The sequence below is a fragment of the Melopsittacus undulatus genome, chromosome Z (assembly GCF_012275295.1).
Source record: "Melopsittacus undulatus isolate bMelUnd1 chromosome Z, bMelUnd1.mat.Z, whole genome shotgun sequence".
Classification (NCBI taxonomy): Eukaryota; Metazoa; Chordata; class Aves; order Psittaciformes; family Psittaculidae; genus Melopsittacus; species Melopsittacus undulatus.
This window is the reverse complement of record NC_047557.1, coordinates 2,433,921-2,456,826: the sequence shown is the minus strand read 5'-3', so window position 1 is coordinate 2,456,826 and position 22,906 is coordinate 2,433,921. Positions and strand designations below refer to the sequence as shown.

The 22,906-nt window shown below is 47.1% G+C and overlaps 1 protein-coding gene across 7 annotated transcripts in view; it reads left to right on the top strand.

Moving 5' to 3' along the window:
- Window positions 1–22,906, top strand: part of CTIF (cap binding complex dependent translation initiation factor) — a 151,793-nt gene that overhangs the window by 46,808 nt on the left and 82,079 nt on the right. For all 7 annotated transcript variants that reach the window (XM_034072858.1, XM_034072857.1, XM_031045680.2 and 4 more), the window contains 3 exons: window positions 3,677–3,750; window positions 4,640–4,744; window positions 7,936–8,011. In XM_034072858.1, coding sequence (XP_033928749.1) covers window positions 3,677–3,750; window positions 4,640–4,744; window positions 7,936–8,011 — 255 coding nt within the window. The remainder of the gene's footprint in view (window positions 1–3,676; window positions 3,751–4,639; window positions 4,745–7,935; window positions 8,012–22,906) is intronic.

The window sequence follows — 22,906 nt, the reverse complement described above, 5'->3', positions numbered from 1 at the left end:
TGAAAATGATATCTGAAGCTGAGGGTTGGGTCATTGGGACCATCATGTTTAAACTTCTTATGGTTATAATTGCAGTCCTGGGGGAGCTGTCAGCAAGTCACTTATTTTCTTAAATACTGCAATTAGGATTATGTTTTTGTCCCCAGAATTGAGAATTGGCTTTTTTAAAGTCTTAGTTGTTAAGTCTTGTTGCCATGCTGTGAGCACTTTACCAAGCACCCTGCAGCGCAGGTTCACTTGGGTGGAAAGCATGCTTCCAGCCATGTGAGTCGAGACAGAAACTGGATATAAAGACAGATCATCCATCGGAAGACTGAAAGGATGACTCGAGATGGCTGTGGTGACTCATGAATTAATGACAAGGTGTGTTGTCATTTGGCCATGGTGCCGTCTTTATGGAGTCTGGCTAATGACTGGACTGCCTCCAAGAGGTCATGGGGACATCGTGTAGGAGGACCAGGTATGGGCAGGAGCATCTAACCATTGCCTAGATGCTTACATCCATCTGACATCCTGCATCATCTGAATCATCACTGCAGTCATAGATCAAATTTCCTGGGATCTGCAATTTCCTGGGATCAGTGCCGGGGCTGACCTGCCTGTGGTCACAGCAGAGCCCTGATGAGCTGATGTATGAGGAGGTGAGGGGGAGCTGGGTGGGACAGCTTGTGCTGCATCCACTTCTGCTACCCATTAGGAGGTGTCAAGGCTCTCCATCACATCCAAACAGATTTCAGGCTGGGAATGAAAGGGTAATTGCCTGAGGCTTTGTCTCAGGGCTCAGGAAGAGGCTTTGCAGAAGTCCTGTACCGAGATGGATTTGGGCAACAATTTTAGGATGCAACTTTTTGCATTAGGAACCCACCTTATCTTAAATTTGTTTGCTGTTTTGCATCGTAATTGCTGATTTGTGTCAGCCTCATTGCAACTGGTTATGTGTTCACAGACTTCCTCCCTGAACCCAAATACTTTACTCTTAGGAAATCCCGTTTTAGCTGGCTCATTGACAGGAACATAAATATCCCATGTCATAGGAAATGGAAAGAGAAATTGATTTGTCTGCAGGAAGAGGTATCTCTTATTTAAATGATAGCTGTGACGACCTGTACATGTGTGTTTTCATTATACTGCATGAGGATGCTTCTAAAGATCTAGAAAACTAATTTCTCTCCTAGGCAGGAAAAATTTTGCCTCAAATAATGAGCTCAGCTTCCAAAATTGAGAATTTTATGTATTTCTGGTAGTTTCTGTGCAGACACATGTTGACCTGCAGATCCCTGGAGCTTAAAACTGTAATCCATAGAGACCTGATGAAGGAGACAAAAGAGGGAGCAGTGTGACCGTGTTTGGAGTGTCTGGTGTCTGAAGTGGTTGTTGTGATGGGAATGGCTGCAAAGCATGACTCTCTGTATTGGGCACCAAGATGCTCACTGGGAAGAGATTGATCACTTTGCGTGCAGATGGAGGTCTGGGGCTTCATTAGGAAATGGTCAAATCTTTATGAATTTTTGTGTCTTGGTTGTTACTAATAATACTTGAAAATGTCACAAAAGGGAAGATGTCGTGATTTAAGCCCAGTTTAAGGGGCTTAAATGCAGCTGCTCTCTTACTTCCCTACTTTATCCCCCTCTTCCTGAAGGGGTGGGGAAGAGAACTGAAGGAATGTAAACCCCATGGGTTGAGACAAGAACAATCCGGTAACTAAGGTATAACACAATACTACTACTGCTACCAACAGTAATGGTGATAAGGGAAATAATAAGGAGAGAGAATAGGAAACTAAAAGAGTAAAGGAAAAAACCAATAAACACAAGTGATGCACAATGCAGTTGCCCAGAGAAGTGTGGCTGCCTCATCCCTGGCAGTGTTCAAGGCCAGGTTGGACAGCACCTTGGGTGACATGGTTTAGTGTGAGGTGTCCCTGCGCATGGCAGGGGGGTTGGAACTCGATGATCTTAAGGTCATTTCCAACCCTAACTGTTTTAGGATTGTATGATTCTATGACCACTCATGTGGCTTTTGCTGAGTGTGTATCCCAGTGTTTGAAAATCCCACTACCCATTGGTCTCAGTGTAGTTTTTAACAGCCCTTCCGGGTGACTCCCCCCAGTTTCTATACTGGCCATGGTGTGCTGTGGTTTGGAATACCCCCTTGGCTAGTTTGGGTCAGGTGTCCCATCTCTGCTTCCTCCTGGCTTCTCGTGCCCCTCCTCACTGTCAGAGCATGAGACTGAAAAGTCCTTGTTCAGGGTAAGCATTACTTAGCAACAGTTAAAAACATCAGTGTTATCAGTGTTGTCTAATTAGACTGAAGTCAAAAACACAGCACTGCATCAGCCACTGAGGAAAATAGATTACAGCTGAACCCAGTACAGTGGGATGGGTAATATATGGAAACCACCTTCTCCAGCACGTTTCATTGGAGTGGGGCCATTTGGGCTGAAATACTTACATAATCTCAATGTGCAAGATTATGAATAGTCTGAATATGTGTAAGAAATGTCAGAGGAAATTGGTAATATGGGATTCCCTATATTAATGCATTTATGTGTCCATTCTGTAAAAGTCTGAGTCAGGTCTGATTTCTTGAATGGTTTGAAAGGCAAAATCCAACCTGCTTTACTTCTTTGCCTGTAAAGGGTGGAGAGGGCAGCCTTCTTTCTGTAGGAAGGACATGTAAAGAGGCTATGAAGGATGAGTGTTAGGTTTTTGCTTTAGATGCTCTTGCTTTGGGTCACCACTTTAGTCAAAAGCAGCTGCAGAGGTAAATTCAGGGTGATTTTTGTTTTGCTGGAGATTTCTCATAATTGGGTAATATGGTTTAGTGTGAGGTGTCCCTGCCCATGGCAGGGGGGTTGGAACTGGATGATCTTGAGGTCCTTTCTAATCCTAACTATTCTATGATTCTATTATACCATGATGCTTTAGTTTCATGTAAGAGTAAGGAATCGTCACCTTAGTGTTGGTGGGAATATTAGTCCTTAAGTATTAGTACTTAAATACATGGTTCTTCTAGTACGTGTGAACTCATTTGCTGGTGTGCATGGCGGAGGTGGAACAATGCAGGGTTCTGACATCCCCCTTGTGTTGTTAGACCAAGGAGAAGTCATGCCACCATGACTCCTTGAAGAAGTAAGACAGCTTTCACCATTCTTATTGGTGACAGCAGGCCCTGTAGCTGCTAGTGAAGAGCATCTTCATCCTTGGAGATACTCAAAAGCCATCTGGATGTGGTCTTGTCCACCTGATTGAGCAGGAGGGTTGGACCACATCAGCTTCAGAGGTCCCTTCCTGCATTAACTGGTCTGTGACTCTGAAACTGAGCATCTCCATGGCTGGGATGGCAGCTGCCCATTGGATCTTGGTGCATCTTGGAGGCTGTGGACAGTGGGTAGGAGGCCAGGGCTGGAGTTAGAGCTAAGCCTACATGTTCTCTGCTCCATGTTGTCCACAGCTTTGTGTCCCTAAGGCTGAAGCTGTGTCACACCTTGCTCACATGATGTGCTTTTGCAGTAGGAGAGGGTCTTTGCATTGCAGTGAGTGTGGATTCACATGGGGCAGAGGAGCCCACGTGCCGAGCTAGGACACCTCCATGGCTGGCGGTGGAAGAGACTGTCCTGTGGTCTGGTTAACACCATGTGCCTTCTGGCAAGTAACCACCTTTCTCTTCCTCCTAGAATGGCAACAAGGACAGCAACCTTGACATGCTGGGCACAGACATCTGGGCTGCCAACACCTTTGACTCCTTCAGGTAAGCTGGTTTTAAAATGCTTTGAGAGATGGACTGTGCCCTCTCTTAGCCTTTGCCCACGTGTCTGTCCTGCCAGTACCCAGGCACCAGTGAGAATACTGCTGGTACTCATGTTGCTGCTCCTCCTCCCCATCCCCATTTAGCCCATGGCACTAAGCACAGTCAATCTACTTAAAGCATCCTACGTGCTCAGGAGAGGCCGCTGGATGAGTTTGCAGTCCAAACATCTGAAGCTGGTACTGATATGATTAGTTGTAATCATCTGAGACTTGAAAGCAGCTCTGAGCTACTACTCTAGGATTTTACTCTTCCATTAACTGGAGGTGCAATCGTGCGTTGGCATCACAGCTGCTGGGAAGAGCTCTTCATCTGCCACTTCAGCACTGGGGAAGTGGTTAAATATGTGCTCTGTTCAGTTTTATGCATCTGCCTGTGCCTGGAGCAGTGCAGGAGTCTGCAGGGATTGAGTTCCCACCTAGGACTTCCTTCAGGCCAGTGGAGCAGACAGGTTGTGTAGGACCAGAGAGAACATCTCCATTGCATGGACCACACCATTACCTGTTGTGATACCCCCTTGATACAGAGAACAAGTATAGCCTGCAAGGTCTGTGCTGCATCATGCTGCATCATGCATCAAAACTAGGTGTTTAATGCAAGCAACATGAGCTCTGCATCTCCAAAAAAGACCCCAGAAGATATGAAAAGAAACATGATGCAGCAGTCTGAAGGTTGGAGGCATCCATGTGCTGTGCAGCACAGGGAGCAGTGCTTCCAGAAGTACCAGCTTTCCTCATTTCCAGGCTCCGATGTGCCCTCTGCTCTTCAGCTTGGTGGTGTTTGATTAGTAGTGGACTTTCTTTCCTTGTTTTTTCCCGTTTTTCTCTCCTAGTGGTGCGACGTGGGACTTGCAGCCTGAAAAACTAGATTTCACCCAATTTCACAGGAAGCTGCGAAACACCTCCAAACACCCGTTGCCTCACATAGACAGAGAAGGGTGAGTGCCATGTGTGCAATACCATACTCCCCAGCGAGGTCTAACTTCTCCTTTGCTGTAGGAACGCTGGTTTGGTGGCATGGCTCATGTGGAGGACATGGGGAAGAGGTGCTGGACCATGTACAGGGTTTGAGGATGCTGCAATCAGTGTGTTAATCTCTTCTATCATCCAGTTCAGGGCTGGAGCAGAGTTATTTCGCATTTCTTGGTAGAATTTATTCTTTACCATGCTGGATACAAGTCTTCTAGATCCAAGACTTGTAGATTTAAACATTTCTGAACATTGGAAGAAGGATTTTGGCTTAGTGCTGATCCTGGTTACTGTTCCCACAAGTGTTAGGGCTTCTGCTGTTCTCCCCAGCAAGACTTCAGGTAAGGAGAGAACATTGATGTGATCCGTGTAGATTGAAGTGTTCATCCTTCATCTGCTCCTTTTAGCCATAAAACTGAAAGCATTAAACAGCTCCTTTTGGTGGTGACAGCCTCCAGGAGCTTACGCAGTATTGCTGGATTCCTCTTTGGTTATTGGCTGGTCAAGCCAAATAAATGCATAGTGGAGCCAAGTGGATCACTGATGTTGCTTAGATGGACATTGCTGCTTCTCTGCAGATTAAGAAACAGTCATAGTTTGTGTTTCCTCTCCTTATGAGGGCAAAGAGGAAGGAAAAAACTCAGAACAGGTGTAAAAGATGGAATTGAGAAGATTTCAAATGGTAGCTCATTGCCATGTTGTATGTAGGGATGGAAATCCTCTCTCAGAGCTGGTTTTACCAAAGTATAGGCCAACACTATGTGCAAGTCTTGTGCAAGTCATGTGAAAGTAACTCCAGGCTAGCAGTCCCACTCCAGCCCAGATCCAGCATCTATACCTGCACAGGTACATAAACAGCCATTTTCAGACTATTTCAAACAATATGACCCTATATTTCTGAGTCGGTAAGTGCCTTGCTCATGTTTATTCCCATTTCCACAGATTGTTTTGAAAAATGAGATGAAGCGCCCTCTCTAGAATAGGATACGATGTGCTCCGTGGGGATGGCCCTTGCCAGATGATCCTACCAGCGACATCTGCTGTGTACAGGGAGAAAGCAACAGGCTCTGCTTTGTCGTCTGCCTGCGTTCCTGGTGTACTGTGAATGCCCAGGGTGCAAACATGTAGAGAAGGCAGTATGGAGGCGAGATTTTTAATCACTCCTAAATACTACAGCTGTAAAAGTGGAGTAGGAATTAATGTATATGCAGCTTAAGTTAAACGGATGCTGTTAGCACAATCAGTGCATCTCTCAAGATGCAAATCATACAGGTAGCCTGCACTAGAACAGAAGTTGGGTTTATTTTTATCAAGTTGTCTGTGTTGTGCATTCATCAGCTCTCCATTCCAAATCTGTGCAGAGTGTGATTCAGCTTGCCGAACCTCTAAGAATCTCCACCTGGTATCCAGGCATTTCCCTCTTGCAGAAGTGGGGTTTTTAATGAGCTAGCTGTGCAATGGAAAAGCTAATAGAAGAAAGAGGAAAGATGCTGTCCCGAAGGGACCATTTTATTCCTTAGTTCAGTTGCTTGCCCAGGGTGGGCCATGTAGTTGCATCCAGATGGTTGACCTCAAGTGACTTTTGCTTGGCTGAAGCGTTTTCCTCCAGAAAGACATCTGATTTTATTGGAAAATACTGAGTTTGGTGGTATGCTGAATAATCCAAGTGGAGAGCTTAAGGAAAACCAGGGAACTGTACTTCATTTCTGACCTGGATTTGTCCGCCTTTAAATCCCAGTGTTCGCTCGTGCTGTGCTTTCACTCTTCCAGTTCAAACAACCTTTTGTAGCTGTCACTCTTCATTCCAGGTATATCACAAGCTTGTGTGTAGAATCATAGAATGACTTGGGCTAGAAAGGACCTTAAGATCATCCAGGTCCAATCCCATGCCATGGGCAGGGACACTTTACACTCTTAGACCATGTCACCTAAGACACCATCCAACCTGGCCTTGGAATCACTTTAGTTTCTCTACCACCTCATTGAAACATGACTGCCAGAGCTGCCTGTGGTCCTGTCCTTGAGGCTTTCCTAGAGGAAAGCTGCCTTCATCCCCCCGATCCTTGTCTCCTCATCCCCTGCCTCATACAAGTATAAATGTACCTATTTTTTCACATAAATGTATTTTAATGTATATATAAACACACACTATATGTTTGCCTTTGTAAATAAAAGTCAGTGTTTCACCTATGAGGGAAAGTCAATTGTCAAACACTTCTGATTTCCCACCAATCAATTAGCATGTTAATTAAATTGTTTCCATCCAGCTTGCTTTGTTTTTGAGCCGGGTGCTTTAGCACATGCTGTTTTTCTGGATTCTCCCTTTCCCCTCACTGTTTGCTGTAATTCCACCAAGATCTATTGTTCTCTCACAGGCGATGATTACCTGGGTCTGCCTCTATCAGAATTTCTGTCTAATACATGTTATTTAACAATGTCTCATCACTAATAGACAAAAAAACCCAAATCATCATTCTTACAAAATAGAGATCGCCTCAATTGTTTATAAATGCAGAAGGAATGAACTTACTGACCACTTTTTTTCTTTTGTGTCATTAGAAACTCTGCATCCAGCTACTAATTACCTATGGATCCTTTTCTTTTCTTGCTGCAAGAACATCCTTCAGCTGCCAGCTACACATTTGGTCTGGCTTCCCACCCCAGTTTCTTTTGCCTTTCAAATTGTATGTTTGTACTTATAACGATTGCTGTTTGCTGTCTTGAGTCTGTGCTTGTTTGAGGACACCTTTCTCAGCAGGGGAACTGGAGCTCCCACCCAGGAGGAAGCATTTTTCATTCCATATTTGTGTCCTTACTTGTTTTTTTCCAGGTGGGCTGTGCTTTCTGTTTTGCTTGGTGTGGGAATCGAATCACCCAACGCTACTGCTCTGGACTGCCTTTGGTATTCTGTTACCAAGAGCGTTTGAGTGCCATGGTGGATGGTGCAGGGGGAAAGGGCTGAGAAAAGCATTTAATTTTATATTAACAGCTTTGTGCCCATGTGGGAGTGTTTGGGAGGCACAACATACTTCAGAGAGCCTCTTTGTTTACATGAGGGTCCTTTGCAGAGAGAACTGATCTTCCCCATGTGCCTTAATAGAAATTAGCTTTGGCTCCAGTGAGGTTTCACATGGTTTTGTTTGTTTTCTTCTTCCTCCAGGCTCGGAAAAGGAAAATACGAGGATGGAGACAGCATCAACTTGAATGACATAGAGAAAGTCCTTCCAGTGTGGCAGGTAGGTGATGAGGACATATCCTGCCTGTGGTGTGGTGGAGACCAGCAGCTCCCTGCCGTGCCTTTCCTTAGGAAACCCTCCCCAGAAATGGGAAGGCTGATGGCCTGGATGTGCTGAGCTATGGTCCTTTAGGGTTTATGATGGAGAATGAAGCCTGTGGTGTCAGCAAGCCTTGCTGTGAACCTTAATGCTGAGCGAGGGCTGTTACCATGTAGGCTTTGTTGGCAGATGAAAAGTTGAGGGCAGTATACACACACATATATATACATATATATATATGTATATATGTACGTGGGGCTCATTTATATTAGGAGATTCTGAAAAGCATCAACCTTCCTGGCAGCTGCAAAAGAAATTGCTGCCAGGAAGCCAGAAGTGACAGTGTGCTGACCCAGATGTTTCCTCTGTGGGGTGTGCATATGTTTGTTTGCAGTGCTCATCCACTCATATGTTTTCTCCAGCCTCTTCCTTCTTCACATCTCTTTTTACAGCCCAGATTCAGTAGTTCTGGTTAAATGACTTTTGACACTCGGTCCTGGGGAATGGCAGGGTGAGACCCTCAGTTAAACAGTCCAATTGAATAGGTCAGTATTGCAGCATCATGTAATCTTCCAGTTTCCAGAGCCCTTAAAGGAGCTGGGTGTCGTGGGATGGGCAAGTTTCTGAGTGTTTCTGCTCTAGTGCCCTCTTTGCCTCCAGAGGGGAGGACAAGGACATCTCATGCTGTGGTAGCGTTACCCTTTTCAGTGCTGAGCAGAGATCACCAAGCTTCTTGTTTGTGCATCATGTGAGGAAGAGCTTTGGCCATTCTACAAACCATGTGATGATCTGCCTCACTGTTTCTTTTGGGTGAGCTAGCTGGCACTAAATACTCGAACCAGTGGAGAAGTGCTGCTGACTTTGGCAGGGAGGAGCGCTGCCTGCAGCTGCTTTCTGCTCAGTCTCTTCTATGCTTGGTATGTCTGGACTTTAGGTCACAGGGAGAAAACATTAAGTTCAGCTGATACAGAACCCAGTAATTCTGCAAAAAAAGGTTATTTTCCATGGGAAATAATGGGAAATAAGGAATCAAACCATCTTTGGTGTGAGGAGCTGACTCTCTTCCCTAGGGTTTAACTTACTTTCTAATCAACAGCTATTAAATAAGCCAGGTCCTCCTGGTCTCCTTGTCATCTCATCCTGTCCTAACACCTGGTTGAGTCCAATGACTCCAGTGGATTAATTCCAATACATACCTTAATACCTAGCTTAATTGTTAGTGTGACATCTCTAAGCTGAACTGGGAATGATGGATTTGGTGTTCTGTTTGTGCCTCTGGGCAGACTCATGCAATGCTGCCTTATTTTGGAGATGTACTTACCTAGGCACATACAGTCGTACGTGTGTTGTGGGAATCAGAGGCTGGGTAGTTCTGGGTGAGGATTTATCCTGTGCAGCATTGGCAAGTGAAATACTTGCAGACAGCTGGTTTGATCCTGACATGTCATTGTTAACCGGATTTGAATGGGATCGGGCAGTGCCACTGTGATTTTGCTGGTCTTTATCTCTCATTTTAAAGGGCTCTGTGAGGCACAATGCATGAGGGCATAAGGGAAAATAGTTATATGAGACTGTGGAAGAAAAATCCTTCACCTTCCATGGGGCTTTTCCACACTGCAGTTATGTTCATGTCATATCCTGAAGAAGGTGCTTTTCAGTTTGGAGATACATAAACTCTTGTTCTGTCTGTGTTTAAGAGTCCATGGGCTGCTTAAAGCAGCTGTGCATGGATGGAGGGGCTGGTCTGGTCATGAATGAGGCTTGGAGCAAACTGCTTTTATGGAAGGTGTCCCTGTCCATGGCCGGGGGTTGGAACTGGGTGAGCTTTAAGGTTCCTTCCAATCCAAACCATTCCATGATTCTGTGGTACTCCAGCACAACTGGGCCAGTCCGAGCATCCTCCAGCATGGCTGAGATGGAAGAATGTTTTGCTGCTGAATGTGCTTCAGCAGCTTTAGCAAGCAAGTTTGAGAGAGGTAGTGAGTCTTATTGCAGGCTGCTTTGGAAATTCGAGTTCTCTTGATAGTAAGGAATGATAGGCATGGAACATGAATTTAGAACTAGATTCCAGTATACAGCGAGGTCTGTATGCAAATATATACAGTGGTATACAGTGACTATACATATATATATATATACAGTGAAACACAGTGACACCACTAATGGGTTAAGCAGAATATTCTGTATATCTGGATGTTAATACAGATCCATGAGTTTTGCTGTTGGAATCTATCAATAGCATTTCAACAAAAGATTGCAAGGAACGCCTGGGACTATTTGGCAATTATAAGGTGAAAAAACAACCAAAACCCAAGACAACCTCCCCCCAGACCCTCTTTCCTCATCGCTGTCTGAGGGAACAGGGCTTGTCGCCAGCCCTTTGTTTTGAAACGGGAGAATTCCTGCATCCCGAGGATGCTGTTGGCCGGCTCTCAGCACGGCGAGCTCTGCCATCTCGTGGACATACACGGGGAGGCGAACCCGGATCGGATCCCTCTCTGGGCACAATTCCTTCAGGACAACGGGTGTTTGAACTAAGCTGCCTGGGGTGCTTGTTTCTACCGGTAAATAGGCTTTGTTTTGAAAGCTCCGTGGCTGGGAGCTCCTGAAGTCATTGCTTTGGCTCAGCTCAGGAGCCGTAACCTCTTCATCTCTCCTTACCCATAGGAGTCTGCAGTTGGATTTGGGCACTGATTCACCTGAGTGCTGCCAAAAAGTGACTTTGGAAGAAAATAATCTGTGGAAGATAAGTGTTCCCCATTCATAATATCTGTGTTTTGATGGATGCCAGGGAGGATCGGTTGTCTGCTGTATTTCAAAGGCGCAGCTCTGATGCAGAGCCAGCCTTCATCATCCTCCTCGTTTTCACCTCAGCTGGTTTGTGGAGGAGACCATGTAATCATCTTGGCATCATGGAGACATCACTGCGAGGGCTGAGTCAGTGCATTTTGCTTTTACTCCCTTTGGCAGATGCTTGGAAAGGCTTTCCGGTTTGGATACGTCGCTGCCAAATGCCCTGGTCATAGATACAGTCTTCAGACTGGAAGCCTTTGGCAAGCCCTACACATAAGACAGAAAACAACCCAAGGGGTCAGGTCCTACAAGATATCCCTCATCCTCCCTGTGAAGCTGTTGTAGCTCACAAAGGATAGAGGAGTCTGCCTGTCATGGGGACATGCTGTGAATGCTGCTAGACACGATCAGAGTGTTTTGGGACACATCCCAAGTGGTTTCTGGACTGGCTTCTTGCAGGTTTTAGCTTTCAGTTTGCTGGAGTCGTGCCTTCAAGATGGGCCTGCATGGTGTGGCTGTGCCTCCACTGTCCAGCAGCTCCTTGTCTTGTGTTTTAGGAGGTAGAAATCATGTGGCACTTTGAAAAGGTGAGCTGGGCTTAGCTGATGCTGTAGGATAAACTTGGGAGGCAGCAATGACATTATTTGTTTTGGCGTCTTAGTTGCCTTGCAGCTCATCTCCTTCCATTGTTTCCTCAATGATTTTTGACCCTTTTTGTCATATTCTCACAGTTACAATAAACTGCTTGTTTTTCTTCTGGCTGCAGTTGTCATCCAGCTTCCTTGTTGGATGAGAAACAAGGGAACAGCTCCTTAGGCACAGTCTGTAAGGTGCTCATGTTCCTCTTAGCACCATATTCCTGACTTTGGCCAAACAGGCTTCACAGTGGTGGGACTCCCAACTGTGCTGGGATCCCACCTGAATTTAGGCACCTAATAGGTGTTTCTGCCCACTCTCCTCATTGATGAGTATTTTCAAGTCAGACCTTAACAATTCAGTGCAGAGAATGTGTGAGTAGGGATGGGACCTGTGCATGGGCTGGTCACTTGGGGTTCCTGCCATAGGAGGGCATGTTAAGGCATGACTTACTGTATCTCAGTGTAGAGGTCTGGAGAAGGCTGGATGATTTCCATGTGAGGATACCCATGTCCTTTCCCTGTCAGCCCTGCAAGGAGCCCAGAGGGGCCAGCTCACACATGGATTTGTTCAGATAGTAGGTTCCTTAAGGAATATGAACCCAACCTAAGTGTCTATCTGGAGAAGGGGGTGAAAAGGGTGGATCATGGGCAAGCATCTCGTCCACTGTCACTCTGCATGTGAGGGGAGGAGGTCAGTGTCCAGCACTGGTGTGAGTGCTTCATTCTAGACCCTACAGACTGCTGACCCCTGCAGGGTGGTGGTGGCAATGGGACAGGTCTCTCTGGAGCTCAGGGATGGCTCTTTGGTGGGCTGGTGTTATTTATTTATTATCACCATAGAGTATGCATCCTCTCCCCATCCTCTCAAGCCTGTTCTTTCTGCACTATATGTCTGGGTAGTTCTCATTTTATCCAGCTTGTTGGCCAGCCCAGATCCCTCCTCTTTCTGAGCTGTGGCTACAGCAACCTGACTCCGAGTAGGCTGTTCTGCACTGTTGGACCTGGGTTGGGCTCATCCCCCTGTCTGGCATCCCATCCCACTGGGAGTGACCTGGTGGTGCACCCCATGTGCTGTCTGTTCCTCCTGCCACTCACCAGGTCTGACCCAAACATCCTTTTTGTGTCCAGCAGACGCTTATGAACAGGCTGGGGTTGCTCCATAGGTGCCCCAGACTGGGGGGATTTCTTGTCCCTGCCCCAGATCCTGCTGGATTGCATCCAGTGTGTAGGCATGTCATTGCTTTCAGAGAAGGTTTCTAGTCTAAGCCAGCTTCCCATATCCCAAGGGTCTTTCCAATACAGTAACTGCTAAAACCACAGTGGAAAGTCCCTGTCAACGAGCCAGGGTTTACTTGAGTATAGGTCACAATGTATTGGGAGTCAGTTCTGCACTGCTGAGTATAAAGCTTTTGTTTTGCTGTGACTTACAGTAAGATATGGTCTTTCTGTGGCCTGTTTTTTGTTGTATTTAACCCAACTGACAGCAACCATCCCCTTAGGCTGAAAGGGCAGACTGGCATGGTCATCTGTAACCCCTGCAGCATTGCTCCTGTGTTACAGTTAAGGCCACCACTGACCAAGGAAGGCAAGATGAAACCTTTACTGTTCCTAAAGCACTATAGAGGAAAGGTCTGGACCACTTCTGGCCCGTGTCCCATGCAGGTCACCAGCTTGCAGGTTCTTGCAAGGTACTTGCCACAGTTGTAGTGAGCCCTGGACCACATTATAAACCCCATGGATTTATTGGACATGCAGAAAAGGAGAGATCTTCCAGTGGATTATGGTTGTCCTCTATGTCATATGACAGATTTATTCACTGCACAAAGAAACACATGGGAAATGGCCGAGAGCTTTTGTGTTTCCCTCATTATTACTGCTGTCATTATTTTCATTATTACCATCATTGTTCAGAGCTGGTTTCTGAGTGTAACAACAGAGATGGACTCTCCCTTCTCAAGACTGGTGTTATTTTCTCTGGCTGCCACCCAGTTCAAGCAGACATAGCAATTACAGAAGGGTTTGGGTTGGAAGGGATCTTCAAAGCTCATCTACTCCCACCCCCCTGCAATGAGCAGGGACATCTTCAATGACATCAGGTTGCCCAGAACTGGGCATTCCATCCTGGAATGTCTCCAGGGATGGTGCATCCACCACCTCTCTGGGCAGCCGGTTACTGTACCAGTATTTTACACTCTCTCATTGTAAAGAATTTTTTCTTCACATCCAGCCTGAATTTCCCCTCTTTCAGTTTAAAACCATCACCTCTCGTCCTGTCCCTACAGGCCCTGCTAAAAAGTCTCTCTCCATCTTTCTTATAGGCCCCTTTTAAGTGTTTAAAGGCCCCAATAAGGTCTCCCCTTCAGGAGCCTTCTCTTGTCCAGGCTGCCCCAGCCCAGCTCTCTCAGCCTGGCTCCAGAGCAGAGCTGCTCCAGCCCTCGCAGCAGCTCCATGGCCTCCTCTGGCCTCGCTCCAACAGCTCCAGGTCCCTCTTGTGCTGCTGCCCCAGAGCTGGATCAGGGCTGCAGGGGGGGTCTCACAGAGCACAGCAGAGGGGCAGGATCCCCTCCCTGAGCTGCTGCCCATGCTCTGGGGGTGCAGCCCAGCACACGGGGGGTTCTGGGCTCAAGCACACACTGAAGCCAGGTCATGCCCCACCATTCATCCACCAGAGCCCCTAAGTCCTTCTCCTCAGGGCTACTCTCCATCCATCCCTCAGTCTGTGTTGTCACCAGGGGTTGCCCGACCCAGGGGGTGCACCCTGTGCTTTGCCCCATTGAACCTCATGGTGTTTGCACGTTTCCATCTCTGCAGCCTGTCCAGGTTCTGCTGGATGGCATCATGTCCTTCAGGTGTCTCAACTGCACCACTCAGCTTGGTGTCATCACACTTGTGACAGTGCACTCAACCCCACTGTATTGCTGATGAAGATACTAAACAGTACTGGTCCCAGTATAGACCCCTGAGGGGTACTGCTCGTCACTGGTGTGCATGCAGACATTGAGCCATTGACCACTACCTTCTGGATGCGATCATCCAACCAATCCCTCATCCACCCATCAGTCAACCCATTAAACCCATATCTCTCCAGTTTAGAGAGAAGGATGTTGTGGGGGCCTTTGTTAAAGGGTTTGCAGAAGGTCACATAGACAGCATCCATAGCCCTTCCTTTCTCCCCTGATGCAGTAACTCCATCATAGAAGGCCCCTAATTTGGTCAGGCAGGAACCTGCCCTTGGAGAAGCCGTGCTGGTTGTCTTAAATCACTTCCCTATCATCCATGTTCCTTAGCAGGCTCCTGGAAGGATCTGTTCCATGATCTTCCCAAGCACAGAGGAGACCTGACAGGTTGGTAGTTCCCAGGGTCCTCCTTTCTACCCCACATTTCATCAGGACCCACGAACTTCTGTCTGTTCAGGCTCCTCAGATGGTCACAAACCTCATCATAGAATCACAGATCCTCAGTGTTGGCTCTTCATTCATGGGGGTGCCTTCCCAACCTGGTGGGCACAGAGATGCCCATGGCAGGGGGGTTGGAACTAGATGATCTTAAGGTCCTTTCCAACCCTAATTCTGTGACTCCATGCTTGTTTATTGTGGTTCCTGTGGCTGGTAGCAGTCAGCTGGGCAGGGCTGGGGCCAGGCTGCCCTGATGTACGGTCCTGCAACAAGCTCCTGCTAGGATGGGAGGCGCTGGGATGAGAGATGCAGGCTTGGGATGTCGGTGGGAAAGGGAAGCATCGGGGTGTTGGTGTCCGAGGCGAGCCCTGCAGCACTAGAGGGCACTGCGGCCCCACAGCCGGAGCCTTCCCATAAAGGCTTATTCCGAGAGCCAGCGTGGAGTCTGGCATTGTCCTGCAGCAGGTCCTGATGCTCCCCATGGGCTGCGTCCACCTCGGGGTCAGCGTGCTTGGCCAGCCCCCTGGACCCAGGTTTACAGAGGGGGAAGGTGTTTCTCTGCACCCGGGACTGTGTTTGATCATCATTGTGCATTGTTGTGAGCTTCTAAGCAGTTGGAGGCACTGAGCAGTGAAGCTGGAGGTGTCTGAACTCCCATAGTGTTGCCTTGTCCAAGCACCGCAGCCCTAAGGGGGCCTCAGGGTTAGTTGTGCCCCACAGCCCAGGTCTCCCTTGCAGCACCTTCCTGACTCCTCTTGGAAATCCCACTTCTGCAGATGTAATTCAACTCTGTGTATTTCCTATGGGATGATCTGGCAGGGCTCAGTCCCAAGTGATGCTCTTCACACCAGGGAGCGGTACCAGATGTGCTGAGGGGTCCTTCCTTTCTTCAGAAGGCGCTGCTGCCCCATGAAATGTAGGATGTTCCTCTGAACACCCACATTTCCATTTGTCCCTGTGTTCCTTTCCCCCATCTATTTTGTGTTCCCCACACCACTGTGAAGGACATGCCAGCCTCAGCAGGAGGGAGATGGAGACCATGGTGGTGACTACTGCTGGAGCACTTCTGTACCCTAGCCCACAGATGGGGTTTATGTTCACAGTTAGGGACCTCAAGGAGAGGAGAGATTGGGAGAACTGTGTGGGTAAGTCCATTCTTAAGGAGGATGTTGATCCTGTGGTTTCCTTTTAAGGAGTTCACAAGTTTAGACCTGAGAAGTGGAGTTTTCTGGGGAATTAACTGGTTTGGGTATGGGGACTTGTACTGGGGAGTAAATAACAACTCAACAGGCATCTGAGTTGGGAGGGTCAGAGCTTGATGATCTTAAGGTCCTTTCCAACCCTAATCTATTATTTGAGGCTCAAAAATCTCATCCTATTTTGCTCTGGCTAAAACACATCAGAGAACATGGGCTCTTCTCAGCCTTACAGCTGACTTTCCTTTCAAAAGGGTTTGCTTTTGCACAGCTATATAACATCCAAAGCAAGCCTGAAATGTTTCATTTTGGTTCTGTCCCAGTGCTTTCTATAGACAGTAGCACACTCCCTCCCAAAATTTTAACTTCCCAATAGTGTTACATCTCATTCCCCCTTGTTTTCCCAGAGGATTCATCAGAAATATGAGAGGGCTTTTGCTGCACTCACTTGAATTTGCTGAATATTTACCTGAAACTGGTTGTGAAGTAGTGATTAAGTTAAAAAATTAAAAATAAAAAGTTATTAAAAGTAGCAGAGAAAAGAAAAATCCGTATTTCTAAAGATCCTGACTAAAAACTCAATGTCTCTTTGGTCAGGCAGCTATTTCTGCTGGCTTGGTTATTTCCACATCGTAATCCCCTTCCCTGCTCCCTGGGAAAGACCTGAATTTTTAATAAAATCGAGGGAAAGAAGGAATTTTCTCTCTTAAAGAAAAAAAGCAGATACACCAGAGGACCAGGGAACAGAGACATGAGTATGGCCCCGTTGGCACAGGGGCCTGCAGACCCTAGAAATGCATTGCTCTCCTGCTAATGGGGGATGTCCTCATCCCTCGTCTGACAAAATATGAGGTTAATGTTTCCTGTTGCATTTAACAATTTCTTCTTAAACAGAAGGTGCCTCCCTCCCCCTTTTCTGCTGCCTTTCCTCTCATGTTATGGAAATAGAAACTGATACAATAAGTGAGACCAGAAGTTCTTAAAAAGCGAGTTTCCTGCCTGGAGGCAGCAGGTAAGTGAATCCCATCCAGCCTGGGGAGATGTATATACAGCTATGGGTGTAAATATAGGTATTTAGTGGCAGCATAAGTGTTTATTGCAATCCAAGGTGGTTTGGTCAAAGATTGTCGTTTAAATGGGAAATTTATTGCTGCACAAGACGCCTGGATGTCTCTTCCGCAGGGAAAATACTGTTTATAAAGGGAATTAACTGATGTCCTTGCTTGCAGTAGCAGCCCAAGTCCTGTAACACAGAAGTTCTTCCTAGTCCCACATCCATATTATCCTTCGTTTTATGATTTTGAAATTATCTTTGGGGTTTATTTGGGGTTTGGAAGATAATTCCATAAACTTCCTCACTGGCTCCAAAAATGGCAAGTGCTTGGCTGTACTCTTGGTCAGTGAAAGAAAACTCTGTGCCATTCCCAAAATGCCTTTGCTGGATGGTGAGGTTGAAGGTTTTCATCAGGGCTAATAGAAATAGCGAGAGGAGCATGGTATCTATGCCTTCAGCCACATGATGCTGCCCTAGTGCCCATGTGTCCCCAGGCTTTTCTGCTGTGCCCTTCACCTGCTGGTACCACTGTGGAGAAACTCCTCATTGTTGGCTTGCTTTCTATTATTTTGTTTAATTCCTGTAATGTATGAGCAGAGAAACCACTGGAGAATGATAAAGCTTCATTTCTTCCTGCTTTTGTGACCCACTTGATTATTTCATTTCTCATTGTATATTCTTTTGAGACGCCTTGTCCGAACGGAAGGGAAATATGTATGCTTATAGGAGGCCGTTTGTTTCCCTTTGCTGGGCAAAATAAGCAGGTATTGCATAAGATACAGCTTGCTTCTGCTTGGTGGTCCTGGGGAGGGAGCCATTGAGACTTACTCCTTCACGTCCCTGCAAGCAATATCATTTCATAAAGCTGGTGGGCTCTATATGCCTTCATTTGGACATCCTTCCTCTTGGGGCTATGAATAAATACAACATAAAAATGTGTGTTCCTCAAGTTCTGGTTGCTGTGTGTTTTCTAGATGACAATGAAAAGGTTTTGGGGTTGCTAGTTGCATGGGCATGGTTTGAAGCAGCAGCAGGAGAGATCATAGAACAGTCAAGGTTGGAGAGGACCTTAAGATCATCCAGTCCCAACCCCCTGCCATGGCCAGGGACACCTCACGCTAAACCATATCACCCAAGGCTTCATCCAACCTGGCCTTGAACACTGCCAGGGATGGAGCATTCACAACTTCCTTGGACAACCCATTCCAGTGCCTCACCACCCTAACAGTAAAGAACTTCCTCCTTATATCCAGTCTAAACTTCCCCTGTTTAAGTTTGAATCTGTTACCCCTTGTCCTGTCACTACAGTCCCTAATGAAGAGTCCATCCCTGTTGTTTTATGATTGCTTTGCAGTGGTAGTCTGGACCAAGGCCAGGTTTTAATACTCAGCTGTGAAGCACAAATTCTCATTTGTTGCAATTTAAAAGAAAACCTGAGTCCAGGATAATCTCCACATTTCCAGCTTGGTGGTACCAGCAGGTCTCACTGCTGCTGCTGCACCTCCTGGGCAAGCCACAGCATGATGATGGTGGCTGATCTGCTCCAGCCAATGAAAGCTTGTTCTTCCAAAAGCAGTGGGCTAGGGTGGGCTTTTTTAAAGCTTTCTTCTCATTTGGGTTGTTCACATCCACACCACTATGAGGGACTGTTCATTAGGGACTGTAGTGGTAGGACAAGGGGTAATGGGTTGAAACTTAAACAGCAGAGGTTTAGATTGGATCTAAGGAAGAAATTCTTTACTGTAAGGGTGGTGAGGCACTGGAATGGGTTGCCCAGGGAGGTTGTGAATGCTCCATCCCTGGCAGTGTTCAAGGCCAGGTTGGATGAAGCCTTGGGGGATATGGTTTAGTGTGAGGTGTCCCTGCCCATGGCAGGGGGGTTGGAACTGGATGATCTTGAGGTCCTTTCCAGCCCTAACTATTCTATGATTCTATGTCTGTGGAGCTTGTTGTCCTGTAGCTAGAACCTCTGGTATAGACAGTGCTGGAAGACGTCAAGGATGGAGGTGCTTTGGGGTTGCCTGTGGTTGAACAACCAACTCAAACTTAATCAGGAGAACCTGAGGACTAGGCAGATCGTGGCTGAACTTGCGGATGCAACCAGTGTGCTAAAAATCACCTTGCATGCAGACTTGGATCTGGAGACCCAGTGACACCTCTTGATACCTGGATTTTGCAGTAGAGTTTCAGATTGTGCTCTCTTTTGCTTTTGCTGCAAACCAGCCCTGAGTGCCTTAAGTCTTTGGAAGATGGTGCAGTCCATGTTCTCCCTATGGCATCACTACCCAGCACCAACAGTGTCCTGGCAAAAAGAGCTCACCACCCCTATAGGCAGAAAGGTGAGAGTTTGAACTCATATTGAAATGGTTATTTCAGCCAGAAAGAGCAAAGGGGGTGAGAAAATAATACCCCGTGACCGTTAGGGTGCGATCCTGCCATCACAATATCGTTTTGCTCATTTTTTATCTTTATTTTTCATGCTTGGCTTCACAATTGAAAGGCTGCGCTGCGCTTCGGTTTTTCCAGTCTGCTGCGTCGTGTGACCCCGGTGACTCCCAGTTAAGCCTCATTATATAATGGCGGGGTGTTTTTTTGGAAAACCTCCATTTAATCCTTTCGGAGCAGAATTTGCTGGGGGGGGTGGGTTGGTTTGGTTTGTATTGTATCGTATGGTATCGTCTTGTTTCCCCTCCTCTCCCCACTGCCTACCCCTTCCCTGCTGGAGGCATCAGGATGGGAGCAGGGTCCTTTCTTCCTTTCTTGTTTTTTTTTTATATTTCTTTTTTTTTCAGAGAAAGGAAAAAAAAAAGTGAAAAAAACCCAAGGTTTATTTTCATTTGCTTGGGTTACAGCGCCTTTCCCCGCCGTCGGGGGGAAGGACTACGTGATATGCAGCAGGTATTTTGTGAATGGAGCACAACCCTGTGACTCCCTGTCGCTCGGCCGAAGGGGGAGGCAGGGGAAGGAGAAAGAAAAAAATAAGAACTAAAAAACCACCACCCAGTGACTCCATCTGACTCGTTTTGGCTGGAAAACGTTTTCAGCGCCGTGGTTCTTAAGCCAGGAGGAAGCTTTCTTCTGGCCCAAGAACAATAAAGGGGTCAGCAGCCTGATCCTCCCTCCTACACCCTCTTCCTTCCATTGTGAGGGGTCTGTGCAAATATCCAAGGCTGCTTCTGCTGGGGCCTGAGGGACCTGAGCTGCACATGTGACATTAAAGAGAGACTCTGCGAACTCAGTAATCCCGAGCTGCGAAAGGGAAAAAAAGGAGGAAAACACAAAATGAAGTCTCCGAGGTGCTCTATTTCTGGTGTAGCATCGCACATGGAGAAGGTACCAATGAGAGGTTCTCATGGTAAGGGGAAGTCTGTCCCCTGACCATGTACAGGAGCTCCTCCACAGTGCTGCATCGTCCACAGTGTCTACTCGACAAGTGGCCAAATCCCCACAGAGAGCAGATGAACCAGATGTCTCACCAGCCCTTAACCTTCATTTCGCTGGTTGTCCAAGATGGGGAATTTCTGCTGGTCTCCTGTGTGCTGGTGGTGTCTGGTCTCCAGTGAGGATGGGGTTGAAGGAGGCACAGCCGTTTGCCATGTTGTACTTGCTCCAGGGATTGACCACCATCTGGCAGCACCCGGGTTCTCAAGCTGGCACCTTTAATGATGTGCCTGCTGCTCCTCAAATGCATATCACAGACCATGCAGTTCCGACACAGCAATCCTTGGACAAACAGGTCTTTGGAGAAGTGCTGTAGTGGTGTGACCCACAGCAGTGTGTCCCCCAGTCCTGCCCATCATTAAGGCAGCCTGCATCTCTGGTGGGGATGGTTGTAGACAGTCAGACGGCTGCTGTGGTTCCTATGAGTCCAGAGCAGTCACAAAGCATGCAGACCATGCTAGGGGTCTGCCACCATGAATGATGACACCTTTTTCAGGTGACATTTGATATCTGCTGGGCTAGATACCACCTGCCTTCCCACAGCAGGAGGTGGGACCTGTGGCCTTCTATGAGGAGGCAATTCAATGCTGTAAGCCACATCGTGCACTGAAGACCTGATTCATTTGCCAGAGGGAAACTGGACGATGCTCATCAGCTTGTAGGAACCCACCTCTTTCTATTTTCTCCCTTTCTTTTTTTACACAACAACAACCAGCTAACAGCAAGTGTGACCTCCTCTCGCTGTGTTCCAGCCCGTTGGACCTTGGCACTGAGCAGTCGCATGAATCATGACGGTGATTCTGCCGTAAGGCAGTTCCTGTCGTTATTATCTCCTCGCTGTGTCGATAACGCTGTGGTGGCGATGGTCAGGATTTCCTCGCACTACAGAGCTTTCCTGAAGATCAGCTCTGCGAGCGCTGGAGGAAGCAGACGTTACAAGATTGCTCCTGGCTGCTCAGGACTGGGTGGCCAACTTCAAACGTACGTGCGACCTGACATGATCCGAAGAGCACGGCGGCGGCTCCTCTTTCCTCTCGTCTGCTTTGTCAGTGCAGGAGGGTGGGAGCTCCCCTTCTGCAAGACCAAACCTGGTTATGGAAAACTGGCAATGGAGGTGGGGACGTTGTCCCGTGTCTTGCCTGCTCTCCCAAGGACATGGTAGGAATACTCATGGCCAGGGAGAACTTCATGGTCTCACATCCACGCCTCTTGCAGTGCCACGGTGCTGGGACTACAAGAAGTACGGGGTCCTTCAGTTGAAAGGAAAACTGGTTTTAGTTCAATGTATAAATGCTTATGCAAACAGATTTGTTATTTAAACTCATTCACAAATGCCCTTGTTTGAAGGTAAAAAGCAGACAAGCTGCAAGTTCTTTCAGCCTTGGTATTATACTCCTTTCTACTGGAGCATCTAGCTCCAGGATTTCGGTGGTGTTTCCAAGCAGCATAGCTATTCAGGTAATAAATTATAATTACACGGCTATGTTGACCTTGGTGGAGGGCAGGTGGAGTGTGACTGGCTTTCAAACACAGCTCATTTGCTGCTCTTCCTCGTCTAGAAGAAGAAATAGTGCCCACCTCCCCAAGGCCAGCAAGCCACAAAAATATATCACAATTAGCTCCAAGGGGAGCTAATTAGAGCATTAGAGGTGGAGCTCATTGACTACTGACCATCCTGCTGTTCCTGTCTGCAGTGGAAGCAGAGCACCTTGTTTGGCTTCGTACTTTTGCATACAAAACAGGATTTGAATGTATTCTGCCAGTCCTCAGCTTCTGAGAGCTGGTGGTTCAGGAAGGGCAAGACTGTTGGCCTTGCCCTTCTTCTAGGAGGTCTATGGTAACTTTCCTGACACGAGATTGGATCATAACAGAAGGTGTTTTGGCAGTGCAGAAGTCTTTCTGCATGTGAAAACTGATGATGTAGTGGTCGTCTACAGTGGTTTTCAGTTTGGATGGAGTACTCCAGGCATCTTTCACAAGTGCTTTTCCAAAGATAGGTGATTATTTAGTGCTATTGCTATGGATAACAGGTAAATAAGATGATCATGCCCTGGTGGGAAGGACTGGACTTCAGGCTTGAGTTCAGGACCATATGATAATGCAGCTGAGAATGGTTAGAAGTTGAATTAGATGGGGATGGGTAAAGGATAGGAGTGGGACTTGGTGATGCTCCATTAAGCCCCTGTCAAATCTGGGCAAGTTGATTCTCCTTCATGAGAGCAGTCCTATAGCTAGAGAAATCAGCAGCAAATGTTCATCTTCTGTGTCCATGTTTCCAATCTTCTGCTCGTCTGTTTTGTCTGTAAGTTCCAGGCCTTGCCTGTGTTGCTTGTTTGCAG